This window comes from Sciurus vulgaris (assembly GCF_902686455.1).
Source record: "Sciurus vulgaris genome assembly, chromosome: 16".
Taxonomy (NCBI): Eukaryota; Metazoa; Chordata; class Mammalia; order Rodentia; family Sciuridae; genus Sciurus; species Sciurus vulgaris.
In genome coordinates, this window is record NC_136477.1 from 32971587 (window position 1) to 32991920 (window position 20334).

At 32.0% G+C, this 20334-nt stretch overlaps 1 protein-coding gene across 2 annotated transcripts in view; it reads right to left on the reverse strand.

The window, feature by feature from the left end:
• Positions 1 to 20334, reverse strand: part of STT3B (STT3 oligosaccharyltransferase complex catalytic subunit B) — a 108688-nt gene that overhangs the window by 13135 nt on the left and 75219 nt on the right. For both annotated transcript variants that reach the window (XM_079113980.1, XM_079113981.1), the window contains exons 6-10: positions 8699 to 8797; positions 6609 to 6755; positions 5211 to 5259; positions 3607 to 3761; positions 1341 to 1552 (exon numbers count right to left, since the gene is read on the reverse strand). In XM_079113980.1, the coding sequence (XP_078970106.1) occupies positions 1341 to 1552; positions 3607 to 3761; positions 5211 to 5259; positions 6609 to 6755; positions 8699 to 8797 (662 nt within the window). The remainder of the gene's footprint in view (positions 1 to 1340; positions 1553 to 3606; positions 3762 to 5210; positions 5260 to 6608; positions 6756 to 8698; positions 8798 to 20334) is intronic.

The window sequence follows — 20334 nt, forward strand, 5'->3', positions numbered from 1 at the left end:
ATTATGAAGGAGATAAGCAAATAGTCCCAATTCTTACAATATAAAAATCTAACAAATCCTTAGGAAATCTTAAATTTCACATCCTGAAAATAGCAATGTTGTTCTGGGGTTGTAGCTCAATGGTAGAGCACTTGCCTAGCACATGTGAGGCACGGGGTTAAAAAATAAAGGTATTGTGTCCATCAATAACTATAAGAAAAAAAAAGGCAATGTCTACTTATAATCCAAACTAAGCAGGACTTTGGTATGGGGGGAAAAAAGTGCACTTACCAAATTAGCTTTCTAATTCCCAAACCCTAAAACCAACAGATTTGTTAAAACCAAGATTACCTTAAACACACACTTTTACCACCACCACCACCACCACCACCACCACAAATCTGGTGAGAGAGAACAGGTAACAAATGCGAACTCAAAATTACAAGGCTAAGATTAAGACACCACCAAAAATAACACAAACAAACTATATATATATATATATATATATATATATATATATATATATATATATAGTAAATAAAACAAAAATCCCAAAAGCAGGTATGTCAAATCTTCATGAATTTTATTGATCTTATAGTAAGGAAAGAAAGAATTTCAGTTAATTTCTACAGTGGGAAGTTTCACTGCTTACTTATTTTTTTGGTAGATTTTTTTTTTAATAATAACTTTATTTTATTTAGTTTTGTATGTGGTGCTGAGGACTGCATCCAGCTCCTCATGCATGCTAGGCAAGTGCTCCACCACTGAGCAGCAATCCCAGACCTCTTTACTTACTTATTAGTATCTAGAAACCTAGTCGATATTAAAACAGCAAAGTTATATATCACCCAAGATTTGCTTTAAGTCTTTTTCACACAAACTAACTTGCTTTGTTAATTGAGAGACTAAAGGTTAAAAATGAATTACACTGTATAAGTCAGTTACAGATGGCCAAAAACTGGAGGCTTAAAAGAAAATCAGTTAAATATCAAATTATCATTTAAAAAGTTTGTAATGTATATGGCTCTTAAAGAAAAGAACTTATCCACGTGGCTTAAAGTCTCATGCAACTTAGCAAAGCACCAAGTTTTTGCTGTAAAAAAGCTTATTAACAAGTCTTAAGTATTCAGGTAACAAATGTCCCAAAAGAAAGAACTCCTTGTCTGATAACATTCTATTTTCTTACTCTGAGCTAAAAGATCGACTGAGATTCAAATTTTGAGGAAAATGTTCTAACCAAACAGAAGCATCACAGCTTGTCTAAATCCTCATTTAATCACATTTCTTAATACGTATGGTTCATATTGTGGTAGAAAAATTAAGAAAGCTCATAAAATTTTTAAAAGCCTTAGATTTCCCACCTTATCATACAAATTTCCTGGGTTTCTTTTGTCATCCTCATCACTGCTGTCCTCCACAGGTGGATTTTCCCTTTTCATGTCATCCCCCAAATAGTGCTCAAAAACATTTGAGAAGGCAATTGCAGACAGCATACAGACGACTGGAGTCAAAGTCAACATCAATCGCACCATCACTCCAGCAAAGTAGACAGCACTGATTGCATACAGAGCAACTGCAAAAACAAGTTCTCTTACAACACTTCAGGGGAAAAATGTTCACAGGAAATTAAATATTTAATACCACAGTTTCAAACAAATCTAAAAGTAAAGTCTTATAAATTACCTAATTGCTTCTATATTAAAACTGATAGTCCTATTTAGAAATTAGAATTAATGTTGACTAAAACTAATACAGCAACAATTTGGAGACAGGTATCATGATTCATATTTAACTAATTATATCTATAAGGAATCAGACTAAATCACTATTTGTCAATAGCATCACATATATTATAAAATCCTTAGCTGACAGATGAAAACATATTTCTATATGATGAGGCACAAGTTAACAAAATCAAACATAGTCCGTGAAAAGCCACTGTCAGCTCTTGGCATAAAGCCTGTTTTAAAGGAAAAGTGGGATGAGAAGACCATTATATTATTAATCAAAGGAATAATCTATAAAGCCACTGTCAGGAAACTTTTTTAAAAATTGCAAAAAATTTTTCAATAGCTAGTGTCTTCTAGATATGTGCTAATAACCACAGGAAAAAGTTCTACCATTCCGATTGAAGGTTATTAACTTTACAAAGTCAAGGAGTCATTTGAGCTCACAAAATATTTTTCCTAAGTAAAACATTTATTATACCATATTCTTAAGCGTACAGCTCAATGACTTTGTATATATGCATGCCCTATGTAATTACCACCCATGATGATCAAGGTATACAACATTTTTCCACCTTCTCATGTCTCTTCTCAGGTAATAACTGCTCCCTCCCCTATAAAAAAAAGTAACCACTATTTGGACTTTTAAAGCATGAACTTAGTTTTCCTTATTCATTAACTTTATAAAAACAATCATTTGTAAATGTTCTCTTTTGTTCTGACTTAATTTGGCCATACTGTTCTTTTGTTAATTGCTATAATGTATTCCGTTGTACAAATCTATAAAAATATATCTATCCATTTTATTGCTAATGACCTTTGGAACGTTTAAAATTAGGGGCCATCCTGGATAAAGTTGTTCTAAGCATTCTTAAATATGTCCTTTGGGGAATACATGCACTTTCGTCCCCTGGAGATATACCTAAGAATGGGACTGTTGGGTCATGAAGTGGGGTTATGTTTAAGTCTTTTTGAATGATGCAGTAAAACATGACCTTATTTCAGAGTTTATGAATCTAGATAAAAAATTAGTATCATATTTAGTTAACTCATTTGGGTGTTCTGTAATAGTAATCAGAAATGACACTTAGGTCCAAGCCCTTGTATTATAAATTAATGTTGGGCATGTTACAAAGCGTTTCTCAATGTTATTTTCTATAACAACCACAGCACACTTCTTGTAACTATTAAATTACGTAAAAGTCTTTGGTTTGCATGCCCCGCCCTCAATTGTATTGGGGACTGAACCCAAGGGCACTTTACCAGCAGTCACATCCTCAGCAGGGGTCCCCAAGACAGGGTCTTGCTAAATTGCCCAGGCTGGCCTTGAACTTGTGATCCTCCTGCCTCAGCTTCCCAAGTTACTGGGATTACAGGCAAGGCTTTGTATTTTGAATATCACATCCTAAATGTTTGACTTTTAAATATTTGTGTATCAGGTCTTGTTAGTTGGAAAAATACACAAATATGTCAATGAAAGAGATGTAATCCTTATTCCAATATAAAAATGTACTTTACTCTGAAACAGGGAAGATGATGGATGACCCAGAAAACTTCTTCCTACTTAATCAAATCTAACTTAGAAAAGGAAGTCAAAATTATACTGTCAACAAATTTTTAATTTTTAATTTTCAACCAGACTATAATAACACTAACCTCCAAGAAACCATAAAAGTGAACATAAAATTCATATACTAGCTCTAAATTAGAAGTTAATAATTAGAATATACATATTGAAAATTCTATTTTCCTTGGTTAATACCTATGCACAATAGGGGAGAAAATTTATTCTGAATATATATATCAAGGAAAAAACAAAAAACCTTAAAGTGAATAAAAAAAGAAGAATTGAATAAATATTTGTTCCCAAATTAAAGTATTCATTTAAAAAATCTCTTACCAAATACTCTTTCATCGTTGATATTTTTGATGCAGAACCATAGGCCTGCTGGGAAGGTACATACAAGAATATGTAGATCAAAGAAGAAAGACACCCAAGTCGTAGGTTGATGCTCAGACACTGATGCAATAATTGGAATGTGTATTTTTGCATACCTGATATCAAAAAAGTTAATATTATTTACAATTACATAAAACATTTCTTTTTTCTTTTTGAGACAGTTTCACTATATTGACTAAGCTGGTCTTGAACTTATAGCTCATGGTGATCTTCTTGCTTTAGCCTCCCAGTTTTGCTGGGACTACAAAAGGTGTTGATAATACACCCAGCTAGAAGTTCTTTTCAGATGAAATTTTCTTTGACTGTAGATATGGTTTTTAGTCCTCACCTCTTCTTGTTTAAACATGCATTCTAATGTAACCAGCTGTAGTGGAAATAAATCTGTTTGATCCACATCAATAAAACTAAAGCTAATGTGCCCTCCATAAAACAAAGAATTATCAAGGGCTAATCACATGACTCTGGCTCTGATTTCTAATACAAAAATATTTGCTCCAATAGGAATCTGTTCTCCAGTTTATCTCCATCTCCTATATTTTCCTAAGTGAATTCCACTACCTTCTGGACTTCATTTAAAACAGCATAAATACGTTACCTAGTAAGATATAATGCCACAACGCCTTGCTTATGGTATGGAGGCAGGTGAGGGAAATTAAAATTATTCCTGAAATACCCTGAGATTCCAAAGTAGCTCAAAGTTTAGAAAGTTAAGAGTAAGGATAACTAACAAAAGTTAACCTGGTAGTTTACCCTAATCAGAATAACCCACTATGACTGACTCCCTCAAATTCTCTGGTGATCCACAGGCTTGAATTTTCAATGCTTGCTTACACACAAATTATGTAGGAATGTATATGTCCTTCAATTGGACCAGCCCTTTTGGTATCACAGCAGAAGACATGCTCATTCAATAAACTGTGTAAAGTTTTTATTGAGTCATCAAGAAAGTTAACAAAGAAGAGCAGGAAAGGAGAGGGGGATAAATGGTCATTAACATATTTTCTTATTACCACAGAAACATTTTAGAGACAAGAAGTTTATCTGAACTACTCCAATTTGAAACCAAGATTTTTTCATTAATTCACAATAACAGCACTTTAAAAATACAACAGATATTCTCTAGTGTATTTCATAGATTCTTTTTTTTAAGAAACAGAAGCTTAGATTGTGTGGTATTAGAAAAAAATGAAACTTTCTTCATATGGCATGGATTTATAACAGCATCTATCCTCAACAAATGTTAAAGATGGAAGTTTCCTATGTTAGTAAAAAATTCCAACCACTAAACTGTACAAATGTTACCTAAATTTTGACAAACTAAAATAAGGAGTTGGACATGCTGAATGGAAATACATGGCTTATATTGCATATTAAAGGTATAGTCAAAAAACTACTATTAACAAAGATAATACACAAGAGAATCAACATTTACTAGACTAGCATATCTTAGGTACCTGAATCAAATACTGACAGAAATACCAACAATATTAAGAACAGGGAAATGGGTATTTTAATATGAGGCTAAATAACATATCTGCACTTACCCAGTGTCCCATAATGAATAAAACCTGCCACTCCACGGTGCAATGTAACCTTGGAAAGAAAAATGTAGAGGAATTTATCTGCCTTTCTATTATTGTGTAAAAAAGATTTTTTGGTGTTTGTGTGTGTGTGTGTGGTGGTGGTGTTTCAGGGATTTAAGCCAGGAGCACTCTACCACTGAACTACATCTCCAGTCCTTTTAAAATTTTTATTTTGGGACAGGATCTCACTAAATTGCTGAAGTTGTCCACTACTGCACTTGATTATCATGTATATTTTTAATGGTTTTGTGGTTATTGTTTTTTTTTTTAATTGTAAACAAATGGGATACATGTTGTTTCTCTGTACATGGAGTAAAGGCATATGTGGTTATTGTTAATTAGGATTGATTTAAAATAATGTCAAAAATTTCAGTTTTTCTTTTATAGGTGCCAACATATTTCATATGGCTGCCAATCATATAAAATAAGATAGTGACTAAATAAAAAACAATAAATCCAGAGAATCTGTTTCCAGGGAAAATAACAAGTTAAATAAAAATTAAGAAACTTAGCACTCTAAATAATACTGAGATCAAATTATAGAAAGTTTTCCAATTCTCTCTGAAGTTTCTAGTTGATTAATAAAGGCGGCTAAAAATAAACAACATTGGATAATTTTTTTAAATGGGGGTAGTGTCTAAATGATCTAATCTAGTTTACCAAATCCCATCAAATTACAAAGATGATTTTAAAGACTTACTCCTTTTACTCCTGTCTGTCCTTTATGATTTTATAAGCTAGGCTGGTACGTTAATTTGAAAGATGGAATAAGTCAGGGTGAGAGATTTAGAATATAAAAGCAGATTGAAACTGATTTGTTTGACTGTTTAAAAGAGAGCCAGGTGCAGTGGTGAATGCCTTTAATCTCAGCAATTTGGGAGGCTGAGGCAGAAGGATCCAAGTTCAAGGCCAGCCTCACAACTTAGTGAGAACCTTTCTCAAAAACTATGAAGGTAGTTCAATGGTAAAACACCAATGAATTCAACCCCCGGTGGTGATGAGGAGAGTGGTTAGGTGGAAGAGAGAGTACACACAGAAAGGTGAACATGTAGTAGGTTATCACTTAGAAGCTCTGAACTGTTTATGGTTTGGGCCTCTTCATCCAGCAAGAAAAGAATGTTTGTGGATTTATCAGGGACTGAAGCAATAAAATTAAGATAAACTTAAAAATCATAATTTTTAATAATGTTATTCTGATTTTAGAACCTTTGACTATTATTTTAATATTGTCTGTATAGAATACAATCATAGTATTTGATCTACTAGGATAAATGGAATATGTGAAAAAAATCTGAATAAGAATTACCATTTTGAATAATCTAAAGATAAGATTCACATTTTACAAATAATGGCACCTACCTGTGTAAGTCAAATAGATGACACTAAGAAACACAGCACCTGCAGCTAGTGATACACCCAAAAAGAAAAGGGTCTGGAACTCCTGTTTTGTTAATCGGTCTCTCAGATACTGCAAGAAAGCATAAGCTTGCAGCAATGCAAAGACACCTAATTAAAGAAAACAGGGTCATATAAATAAGCGAAAATGCAATTTTCACAGGCCATTTAAAATTTTTCACTTGAAAGGGCTTCTTACCTTATAACATTCACACCAAAACTCAGTTACTTCATCTAGCCAACATCTCCTTTGTCAAATGACAACTGACCAATTGATTAATACATCCAAAAAATCCTATAGATTTTCCCCAAAATGATCAGATACCCCCATACATGTGCCAGGCAAAATAAATATCATTTGAACGACTGAAGTCTGTTTAACACAGTAACTTCTTTCCTATCCCCTATATTTTAAATGACATGTTTTCTGAGTGGGGGTGGGGGACTAATAAAAACATCATTAAAAATAATCCTAAGACAGACTGGTTTTGCCTAATGAATGACATAGATCAGGAGATCCTGATACATAGTTACTGTTTATAACTGAATAATAAGTGTGACCTTAACGACACACTTAGAAAAGACTCTAACCTGGTGTTGGGGTTCAGAACAAGCTATCTCAAAATATGCCACTTTGGCATTTGAGAAAACAGGAAGGTCTACCTGATCTTTTCCCTATGTTCTATCACGAAGCACGACATAAAATAATTCTCCGACCTTCCTCTAAGCAAGTCTGATATTCTCATTACAAAGGATCCTCCCTATATCCAGAGGAAATCAATGAAGAAAGAGATGCCAAGAAAATGAACAAATAGAACTTTCTAAATCCTTCAGTTTATTGCCATTAGATCTTAACTTCCCTTTCTCAATTCATACTTTTATATAACTGTCCACTCTTCATCAAACCTAAGCATACAAACATTTTTCTCTGGATTTTCATTTCTGAAGACTCCAGGCATACAAAAACTTCTATTAAATACATTTGTATGCTTTTCTCTTGTGAATCTGTCTTCTGTTATAGAGGTCTCAGTCATGAATTTTGGAAGGGTGGAGAAAAGATATTAATCTTACCTCCCCTATATTAGAAAATATAAAGGTGAATACAAGATAAGAAAATTAAGGCAGTTCTAGTGAATAAATTTAATTGTCAAAATGTACATGATACAAAAACACTAGAGGTAAAAGAGTCCTAAGACTTTTAGTCCATTTGGAATATTAATTTTAAAATAAATTTAATCTTAAGTTTTTTTTTTTTTTTTTCAAGTTACCTTGAAATAGTTACCTAAGTTACCTAACTCTTAATAGTTACCTAAGCGTATTATCAAAAATTAGATTTAGGAAATGTAATAACACAAGCATAAAAATAGGTGGCTGTGTATACTAGACATTGCTATATATTATACTATATAGTTCTGTGTCTGAAATTACCAATTGGGTAAACTGTAACATCAGGAATGTAAGTAGATTTTGAAGTGCTAGGTAACAGTAAGGTAGTGAGTGGTTCTTAACTTGAGGAGGGTAGATGACAGGAGGTTTTAAATCCCACTGAGAATCTGATGATAAACACTATGGAATGCCCCACAGAAAGTTATTATATTATGTATACCAGTTGGGAATCAATAATCTGAAAATTCAAAATCTAAAACTTTTAAGCATAAATATAATACTCAAAAAGTTATGGTTCTAGAACACATTAAATTTTTGGATTAGTGATGCTCAACTGGTAAAGTCTGAGCAAATATTCTAAAATCTGAAAAAAACTGTAATGTAAAGCACTTCTGCAAGTAAAGGGATAGTCAACACAAGGTGATATTCATAAAATATTACAAATAAAATAACTACAAATGGACTTATTCTAAGTCATGGACCCTGCACTGAGAATCACTGATAAAGTTTTATTTACAGATTTTTCATGAGTAGAACGCAGTTCATTTTGGTTATTATTGAAAACTTTTAAAAAAGAAAAAGAAAACCAAAATAGTTTAATTGGAAGAATGACCGATCACAGATTTACACATTTTCCTTCTTTAGAAGGAAAATAGTCTTCTTCATACCTGCAGCTGCCATGTGTTCACTTGTTCTGATAGGCTGGAATCCCACAAAAGGTATCTGCATGGATAATATTAAACCCACAATGTAGAAAGTGCTATATGCTATAAAGACAAAATAGGAAACAAGGATAATTTACTACTATCGGTAAGTACTCAAAACAAAAATACATAAAATGTTACTTTTTGTAGTAAAGTTTCAATTGAACTTAAGACTAGAACCCTGAAGTGACTGTTTTTTGTTTTCTTTTCCCACAAAAGGCAATCATTTGTTTTAAACAAAATTAGTAATCAACATGACCCACGAAGTTATGTAATAACACACACAAAATAAGTAAATTCCATTCCTATTGGCATTAATCCAAAATATTCATAATCTAGTAACTATCACCACCACCAGCATATATGAATACCTACTGTTGTTTCAAAAGTGCTAAATATCTCACACCTTGTCTACAGTCTCATAATGTTCTTCATATTGTACTTTAAGAGTAAAAAAACAAACTGTGTGTTCACCAAGTTTTTTGTGTTTAAACACAGTAGTCAAGCCATAAAACAGACCAGTTACTGAATTTAGAGTCTAATAAAGGAAAACTACTTGCACTCTGCCCAGAGTATAGTATAGTATTCTCAGCTTATGCTAACGTCAACGCACAGGAAAGTTGAGGAGGGAATTAACAACTTGTGAAGGACTTGCTTAGTACTCACATATTTACAGATCACAATTAGGTTGATGAATCACTATATAACTTAGTTAGAAATTAAGATAAAGTCCATCTGAAGTAAATTAATATAAAAATAATTCTGTTTATATAATTTATTCACATTTCATAAACATAAGTCAATATTTAGTTTTTGGCAAATAAACTACAGTCAAAAAGACTGGGAAGCTCATTTCAGAATAGCAAAGTGCTGTAGCATGCATTTCTGTATGCTACATATTATATAACAGCACATAACATATACTTCTCCTCACCCAACTTAGTAAGAAAAATTGTTTTCAAAGAACATCCATTTACAGAAGGTAAATTATGGGCTATTAGTTCAAATGTTATGTTGTCTCCCAAGCTGAATCATAAGAAACGAATACAGCATTAAGAAGACGATAAGAATCTCATAAATTTAATAGTGAGAACCAAAGTATGAGAGTAGTATTCCTAATGGAGGACTAGCTATCTAGAGAAGACAGCAGAAGTAACTCGTACAATAGAGTGCTTTCCAGACATGTTAATGTTGAAATGGAATTACCTTCTATCAGACGCTCTAACTGAAATGCAAAATATCATACTACATGGAGAAAGGCTGAAACCATGTCCTCTAAAAACAGAAACAAGGTGTCCCCTTCTCATCATTCCTACTCAACGTATTTCTTCAACTGTTAGTCCAATCAATTAGGCAAGAGACTATCTGGAACAAACAGAAGTTGAATTGTTGCTGTTTGCAAGTGATATGATTCTATACTTAGATACCCAAAAAATCCCACAAGAAAACTTCTAGAGTTGATAAACAAATTCAGGCCAGGCAAGAATGAAAGGGGACACATGCCTATAATCCCAGCTAAGGAAGCTCAGGCAGGAAGATCCAAGTACAAGGTCAGACTCAGATGGCAAGACCCTACCCAATATAAAAAATAAAAAGGGCTGGGGATGTAGCTAACTGGTAGAGAGCCCCTGGGTTCAATCCCTAGTAACACACACACACAAATAATTCAGCAAAATCATCAACATACAAAAGTCAATAGCTTTTCTATATACCAATAATGTACCCGATGAAAATGAAAACAATTCCATTCACAACAGCCTCAAAAAACAAATGAAATAAACCTGGGAATAAATCTAAGCAACAAGGTGAAAGACCTCTACAATGAAAATCATAGAACAATGAATGAATTGAAGAAGACATTAGAAGATGGAAAGATCTCCTATTTCTTGCATAGGCAGACTCAATATTGCTAAAATGTCCATATTACCAAAAGCATTCTACAGATTCAGTGCAATTCTTCACAAAACTCCAAGGACATTCATCAGGGAACTAGAAAGTCATAAAATTCATTTGAATGAATAAAAGACCAAGAATAGCCAAAACCATCCTGAGCAATAAGAATAAGGCTAGACATCACAATACTGTACCTCAAATTATACTATAGAGCCATTAACAAAAACAGCACGGTCCTGGTATAAAACAGATGTGAAGATCAATGTCACAATGAACCCCACTATTGTGTGTAATTATAAGGTACCAATAAAAACATAAAAGAAAAATTTCTATGTCACATGATTTCTATTGTTAACAAATTTGGTTGATGGGTCTAATATCAAAATTTGTTCTACAAATCAATATCACACTGAATCCCTGTGCACAGCAGAATCACAGATGCACAATCAGAAAAAAATGGGAAATCACTGTGATCTCAAACAACTATATAAATAACAAATACTTAAGTTTTCTTGATACAGCAACAAGATTTGTAAGATCCCTTTCAACAAAATCTAAGATTCTATGATCAACAGACCTTTTTGAAACCCAGAGCTGATAAATTAAACCCTTACAAATACTGAACACACAAAGGCACAACTAGAAAGATGAGACCTAAGAAAACCTCCTATCATTTATGTGACTTTTTTATAGGTAGGTCCACTTATATCTAAACATTACCATTATTACTGCTTAGGCTGGATTTCTCTCTCTTACAAGTACAAATGAACATGGAATGCTATTAACATTAATATAGAATTTGGACTGAGTAAATGGTACAAACTGAATAAAAAAGCAGATCCCCTCCCTTTTATAAAATAAGGTTAACATAAAAACATTTTACAGTCAACAATTCAAGGAAATTAAGTATACTCACAATGTTGTATGACCTCTCTAGTTTCAAAATATTTCCATTACCTGAAAAGCAAACCCCACACTCACCAAGAAGTTGTTCCCCATTTCCCTCTCTTCCAAGCCTATGTCAACCACAAGTCTGAATCTGTCCCTATAGACACTGGTGTGCGAATGTGTGTGTGTGTGTGTGTGTGTGTGTGTAAATTAATTAAAAAGTGAACTACTCCATTTATTTCCCTCTAAATTATATTCTCCATAAATAATAACTAGAAGGTGTGATGTGAACACATACAAACATTTGTAGTCACATTCATATTCTCCTTTTCAAATTAAGGCATTTTTTGCCTGATAATGTAAAAATTTCAGCAACTGCTTGTTTGGTAAATATAGATGAAGTTCTGTCTTGGGCATTCTGTTCAAGTTCATTTCCAGGCATGTTTAAAAAGAGAAGACTAAGCCTGATAATATTCTCAAATCAACACTTTCATGCAACTTCAAAGAGACATTTATTCTCATTAGCAAAGAAGAAAATACTTTTATAGAAACAAATGCAGAGTTTAATAAGAATGACAGAGATGAGTTCAAGGGGAAAAAAAAACAATCTCAGGAAACAAAAGTGGGACTTTAACTTATTACTTGGTAAATATAGGTTAATGTCAAGTAAAACTGAATAGAAATAGATAATTACTTATCAATATTTTACTTTTGAAACTGTATCCCAATTATCTTCACTCATACCTATTTACACATACCAATGAAATGAATCTGATGTGGTATCCATAATAACCCAAATATAAGCATTCTCTCAAGAGAACTGAAACCAAAAAGTCATTCTAACTTTTTTTGAATCATTATTGTGAAATGTTAACACATGGGAATAGATGTCCTATTTCACAGTACTCTTCAATACACTGGTAAACCTTTCCATTTAATAAAGTTCAGGATTCCTTGCCAGGAAATATACAATGTCAACTACCACAACATTTACCTTCCTTAATACTGATTTCCTCCTCGAATGTGTAAAATTGCATATATATATATATAAATCTCAATTTTAATCATATTTACAAATCTACATTTTAAAATACAGAAAACAAGAAATTCGAATCATTTGAGTAGAAAGAAATGGTAATTATTCTTAAAAATAAACAACCTCCACAATAAAACATAAAAGCATATGCTTCCTCCAGACTTTGTAGAAAAATCTCTTGAATCTAGCCTCTAGGAGTTAAGTTGGCAAAATCTGAGATGTATACAAACAACCATAACACAGTGAAGCAAGTTACTTCATTGTGGTGACAGTGGGGCTTTATTAAAAACTTAAACCGGGGAGAGATTTCTTTTCTTCTTCACATGAGCACTGAAGAGGTAGTAGATAATGTCTGTACTGATTCTCTAATGTTCTCAGAAGACCTCAATAAGCAATAGCCATAGCAATCATTTTCTACTAATTCTCTTTCCTATGAAGGATCTAGGAACCAAACTACTATACACAACTATTACAACTTTCTACTCATCAATGTTAACTATTTTTCTTACCTTTTACAGAAGAATAATAAAGCATTCCATCAAAGTGATGAGGTCTAAGAAAATGCACAATACCAATAATGTTGTAAATCATTTATTATACATCATGAAAATGTTACCACACTGCCATCCTGTGGAAGCACAGTTACTGGCATTTATTACTATAGCTCTTACTTCAAAAGTCACAAAAAATTCGAGAAAAAAATAACCAAGATATGTACATACAGTAACATGTACATGTACACACACACACACAATTTTTTTTTTTTTTTTTTTTTTTTTTTTTTTTTGCGGTGCTGGGGATCGAACCCAGGGCCTTGTGCTTGCAAGGCGAGCACTCTACCAACTGAGCTATCTCCCCAGCCCAATATGATTTATTTTTAACCTAAGAAAACCTCATTGATCTGGAACAAATAGTATTTTTCTTTCTTTTTTTTGTGGTGCTGGGAATTGAACCCAGGACCTTATGCTTACTAGGCAAGCAATTTACTAGCGGAGCTATATCCCCAGCCCCAAATAGTATTTTTCTAAACAGAGACTACACGTTTTCATTCTTAGAGTACTTTAAATCTAGGGTTTGTCAGAGTAAGATACAGAGAAGAAAAACACCATTGGCCTTGATTTAAGGTACTCAAATGAGATACTCTATACAATAAAAAGAACTGGAAAGTCTGATTCAAGTCCCACTGAAATTCAAGTACAGATGAAGCTCCTGCTGTTCCTGCTGTTGACCAGGCATTAACAACTTGTGCTGATAGAACTCTATATTTTTAAGTTACTGTAACTTTCTTTTATGTAAAGTTAGAAAAGTTAAGTGAATATTATATTCCCATTAACCTTAACCCATCATTAGACCACATTATTATTCTGATTTGCTTTTATCTTCTGGCTAATCTTTAGCAGAGATGGGTAACAAAATACTCCTTTGCTATACAACTTAGCTGTCAATCAAATAGTATAAATCAAAGAAACAGTTGGGAAATATCTTAAAATCCAACCAATTCTGCTCTATTACTAACAAATACAATTAAAGACTGGCAAGAATGTTGAAATTTCTGATTAATAAAGACACTGTGAACCCTGGTAAATATGCAAGGTGAAAAATGGTAAGAAATTTGCATGAATGAAAAATTTTAAAAAACCACAAAAAACTAGTTCTTTTTTTTAAAAATTTTTTTAGTTGTAGATAGACACAATACCTTTATTTTATTTATTTGTTTTTATGTGGTGCTGAAGATTGAACCCAGGGCCTCACACGTGCTAGACAAGTACTCCCCCACTGAGCCACAACCCCAGCCCAAACTAGTTCTTCTTGACTAGCAGAGAAAGAAATACATGATTAACTTAACAGGTATACACAATGAAAAGAACCATTTTTCTTTTCCAAGGACATTGCTCATGGTAAACTATGTAGAGAATAAGTCACTGAAACTTATATTTTATAAGCTCCTGATTTGTAAAAATAGCAATAAATAGTTTAATCAAAATACTTCAGCATAAACAATTAATTACAACAGAAAGTAAATCTTGTACAAACACCTGAACTGAATTCAAGGATAATATAACAGGAAAAAAAAAAAAAGATAAAATTTAGAAGAAATACATCTGGATTTAAAATCTGGTACTATATGAAAGCAATTCATTTTAACTCTGGAATGGTTAATGAGATATATCAAAGTACACTGAAACTATAAATATGTATGTGTGAAGACTATGAGAAACTCATAAAATATACATTACTTTCACATGATTTAAAATAGTAGATAAAGCTCCTCAGTAACTCCTAGAGCTATGTTGAGACTATAACTACTATATCAAAGGGCAGTAATACTCAGCAAATTTAATTCTATGTTGACACTATACTACAACAAGAACAGTAATTATCAATACATTTAATTCATAAACAAAGAGAAAACAAATACAAATTAAAAAGGATTTAAACTACATGAAATCACAAATCATGTTATTACTAAAATACATTTAGGGCCTTCTTAACACAACCTTTTCTTAATCTCTACTATTGCAAGAAGGCACCTAAAGACATTTAATTAATATTATAAGTCTATTAACTTCTACACAGAAATTCTTCTGGCCTATGAAATAGATACAATTCTTAACAAGAACAGGCTGCTAAAGGAAATCTCATTCAGATGTATTCTAGATACTAGTACAAAATGATTTATTTTATCTGTCTAGCTTTTAGAACATGAAGAGCCTTTGTTGGAAAAGCATTTTGATCAAGACAGTGATTACTACTAAATTTAAGGCAAGACCCTTGGCTTTAAATATCCTGAAGTCTTAATTTAAGAAGATACTAGAAGACTAATCCTTTGTAAACTAAACAATGAGTTATATTTAAAAGTACAGATTACAGAAGGAACAGCCTTGAAGTGCAAACGTTCCCTTTGTGCACTTCAAGGTGAATTTTTCCTAAAAACTAACCTTTAAAATACCCACTAATAAAACACAATCTATTATAAGCCAGGCTAAGGAAAACCTTCCACCCATTTTCCCAATAGTATCAATGAATGCCTATTACAACACTCATCTGGGAAACTCACTTTACATAACCAATACTGCCAAAACTTCTAAATTTAAATGAAAACCCAGGACAAAAATCTCGAACAGTTTCTTTCTTTCTGTTCCTGGTTCACATACTTTGCAGGTATAATTTTAAAAACTCAAGAAAGTACATCACTGATAAATTGGGCATTCTAGGAAGCATGAGAAAATCATTTTAAGATTATACAGAAATATCCATACTAGCAATTAACATCTGTAGGAGATGAGAATGATCTTTTGTTTTGGTAAAACTTCACCTACCACAAATATAAAAATCATATAGCTGGGGTTGTAGTTCAGTGGTAGAGTGCTTGCCTAGCATGTGTGAGACACTGGGTCTGATCCTCAGCATCACATTAAAAAACATAAAATAAAATACAGGTATTGTGTTTATCTACAACTAAAAAATTTTTTTAAAAAGTCATACAGTCTTTTATTGACTTCAATATCTTCTTTAGCTTGAAACCATTAAAACTTCAATTACATATACATATACTGGAGAGTTTTATCTCATGAATTTGGGGGTAGTAAAAATTTAGCTATATTAAAACCATGAGGCAAAATAATTGAAAATTAGTTTCAAAATAATTTTTACAAACTCAGGGCCATAAAGACAAATGTTTGTCATATAAGACAAAATTTAAAGGAAGTTATAGGAATCACTGAACACTCACACCAGGATGTGTCATCTGCCAAACACAAAATTATGTGGACAAATGGATATTTGGAAATTACCTTTCTTGATTCTATAGACTGTTTACTATATCCTATATTATTTTAAATACACAAAAGTTACTAATAGGTTTTAAAGATGTTCTATTATCTACAATTATACATCATCACAAAAGGCAAAGATATTACTTTAATATTTAACATTTCCATCCCATAAAATGTTAATAGTGATTTAAAAAATGTATCTCTGTAGTAAGGGAACATGATTTTTATTTTGTTTTGTGAATTCTTCACTGATTTACAACTCTCATTTGAGAATAAACCACTACTATTCCAAGTTTAACTGATTTTTTTCATATTTGAGTCCTCATTTTATTACAAAGCACGTGGCTCTATTCTCTTAGGTTAAATTACTGTGGTAAAGCAGTACAGGTTATATTCAAGACCAGAGATGCTGCTTCTCTTATTTCATAAACTAAACCACATTCCTACCTCAGTCTGAAGTTGCTAGTCTTTCAAAATAGAGATTTCCTAAGACCCTGAAATGGGCCATGTTAATAAAGTTCTATGTATTTTTAAAAAGAAGATTGTGTAGTACTTTTACAGAAATCCGATTTTATTTTTCTAAATATTGCAAAATCATATCTTTAAAAGCTATGATATAAATACATTCAGAGTAGAGAGGCAGGAAAAAGTGTGTGTGTGTGTGTGTGTGTGTGTGTGTGTAAGAGACACAGAAATAACTATGGGCTGGGGTTGTGGCTCAGTAGTAGCGTGAGGCACTGAGTTTGATTCTCAGCACCACATAAAAAATAAAGATATTGTGTCCATCTACAACTAAAAATGTTTTTAAAAAAGAAAGAGAAATAACTAATGTAGTGGCTAAATCTTAAAAGCCTAGAGATAACAGGAGATCAACAGATGGCATCTTTAAAAAAAAAAAAAAAAAGAAGAAGAAATAAAAAGCCCAAAGAACATACTATTTAAGGGAGTGAGTGGGTCAAATAAAAGTAGGAAATGGAGCTACTAATTTTGCTATAAGACGTGTAGTAATATTTGACTTTTTCAATTACCTTATATTTAAAATTATAAACAAAGATAATAATATCACTCTGTTACAGCTATTTTAGTGGATAAGCTCAGAAGAGCCATTGCTTAATAGGCCTGATATACAGGGTTCAAGCTCCAGCACATACATATATAAATAGTTATAGTGAACACTTATTTTCACTTTAAAAAGATACTCTACCACTGTGCCACTTCCTCAGTTCTACTTATTTACTTAACTTCCAATCCTCTTGTCTCAGTCTCTTGAGTTGCTGGGGTGATAGGTGTGTACCACTGTGCTTGGCAAAAGTAACAATCTTTATACTCTCATTGGGATTCTATCTCCTAAGATTTTAAAATTACTTCTCCCTTTGGAACTCTTGTTTCTTTTGGTCATTCATTCAAAACTTTAATATTAACAGACATAAACAAATAGCACATTTTTATGTTAGTCCTATTATAACCACCTTATTCATGCTTAACTTTGTGAGGTAGGAACTATTTTTATCTCTATCTGACCCATAAGAACATTATACAGAAAGACTCAGGTAATCTGTCCAAGATTAGTAGTAAGAGATCAGAAATTAAATTCTGGTAACTTGGCTCTGAAGTAAGTACTCTTATTCTCTATGATATTGATCTCATATTTTATGGTTACATCATCAAAAATCCTTTGTATTCCTTTACTATTTTCTCTTTTCTAAATTCTTTCAGGATTTATCTACATAACCTTTAGGACACAATTAGCTGGAAAGCCTAACAAAACTTCTCTTAAAATTTAAACTGAATTTTAAAAACTTCTCCTAATTTCCATTTTGATGATAGGCTATAAAACTGATTACAGTATAATAAATTCCTTAAAGTGTCATCATTGTTTATTCATTTTGTATCATAATGGCTAGTAAAATTTCATAAAACAAAAAATGCCTAACGAATGGATTCGCCTTAATTTCCTCAAAAATATTACGGTAAAATTACACAAAATAAAGTATAGAGACTTCAGCGCTTATATCCTAGAACTCTTACATGCATTCTTTTAAATACTTTTTTTTTTTTTTGGTAAATTGATCTAACATTACATATGTTTGTTTACAGCTGCCAAATAAAAATGTGAATCTGAGCAATTACAGCTTTACTTTTATTCAATAGGATTAACTTTTCTTCATTCCCAAGATTTATAATCCCATAATAATTTGCAGAGAACTAGAAGTCTGTAGTATGTCTATAGAACTTCACTCTTTTAGTAACAGTTCCCAGCAAACATCACATAAAAATGCATTTTAAATGTGAAAAAAATTTTTCTAATCTTACTCAAATTAACATATTATAGAAAACTTAGACAATACCATAAACTATATCATAAATTAGACAATACCATAAATATTTCAAAATCATTAATTGATATTTGAAACTAATGTCCTCCCTGTTTAAATTATTTAATTAATGCAGTCCTTCTGTACCAGGAGAGGTAAAATTCTTACCTTCTATAAACTAAAAATTAAGTATCATTTATTATGAATTTAATACACATTCACTGTAGAAAATTTAGAAAATAGAGAAGCAAAGAAAGACTAAGTTTAAGGCTGAATAGTATCAAGTGTGACACCAATGTAATTTAAGCAAATCATCTCCTTACTGAACAGAGAAGCTAGCCAGTTCCATATTTTCACAATTATAAGTTATCCCACAGTGATAATCCCTAAACTTGCTTTCATCTTTAATACATTTTCTATGACATAAAGTGTGACAGATTTTCATCAAATTATAAAGGTCAAATCATTTCATATCCATTCAGTATTATGTTCTTATCTGCAAACCTATAACTGCAAAACAAAGTTAGGGAGTTCTTGTTAAAATATGAGACTCCTCTTTGCACTACAATTTCGTAAAATTCATTTTCCAATACAGTGGAATCGAACAAGTAAGTCCAAAATAATCTTCAGAAAAAAAATCTTATTTTTCTTTCACAAATTTCATGAAGAAGAGACCTTCCCTTTCTTAGTCTTTTTAACACTACTTCCCCAAATTCCATGCTACTCCACAATTAACAATCTCCTTTTTTAACATGTGAATAAACAGTTTTCTTTAGCTGTGTTAACAACTGATTCTAAGGACACCTGCCAAAAAATTACTAAAAAGGAAAACATTTTTTTCATAATTATTTTACATAACTCATTTAAAATTCATTTAATTTGGGACCAATCTCCCAAATGGTGAAAAAAAAAATTCATTTAATTTGGTATTTAGAACACAAAGAGAATACCATAACTTTCCATTCATTCAAAAGTAAATTGTAAGAAAACAAAATAGAAATCACCAAGAATACAGCTAGAAAGTTATACAGGTAGAGCAAGATAAAAGAAACAAGCAGGGTAGATAATTTTAGAATTACATAAGACATTTACGAAACTAATTTTTTATACATGTACACCCCTAAATCATTTTATTTTTATTTCCTCTGACAAAAAGAAATATTCTCAGAGCCAACCAAAGTGGTAATAGTAATTGCATGGTTTTCTAGAGTGACTAGAAAAATTCCAGTCACCACAGATAGGTAACACATACAAAGTTCTTTTTCCTCAATTCTAATCCTTTTGTCCAGTTCTCAGTCTCATCTTGCTGCTAATGTTCAAGGGAAGTTCAACACCATTTCAAACTTTAATGGAGAAAATACTTCCATTTGATGTCTTTAATAATGTATTTATCTGACTACTTCTGACATCTATCTCCTTGAGCTCCTCTTCCTGACTTTTGGGCATTTCAGAAAAAAACTCCTCTCTCAATCTTCTCCCTATTTTATTCCTGTGACAAATTTTCTGGACCCCAGATTTTTAAAACTGTCTTAGTACCTCCTCTATAATCATTTAACCAAAAAAAAAAAAAAAATTGTTTTTTCTTATATTTTCCCAAAACAAAAATCTCAGGGATACAGTTTAATCCATTATTTTTCTTTCTGGACTCCAATTACTGTTTATAGTGTTTTCACAGTAGAGACATATAGGTTG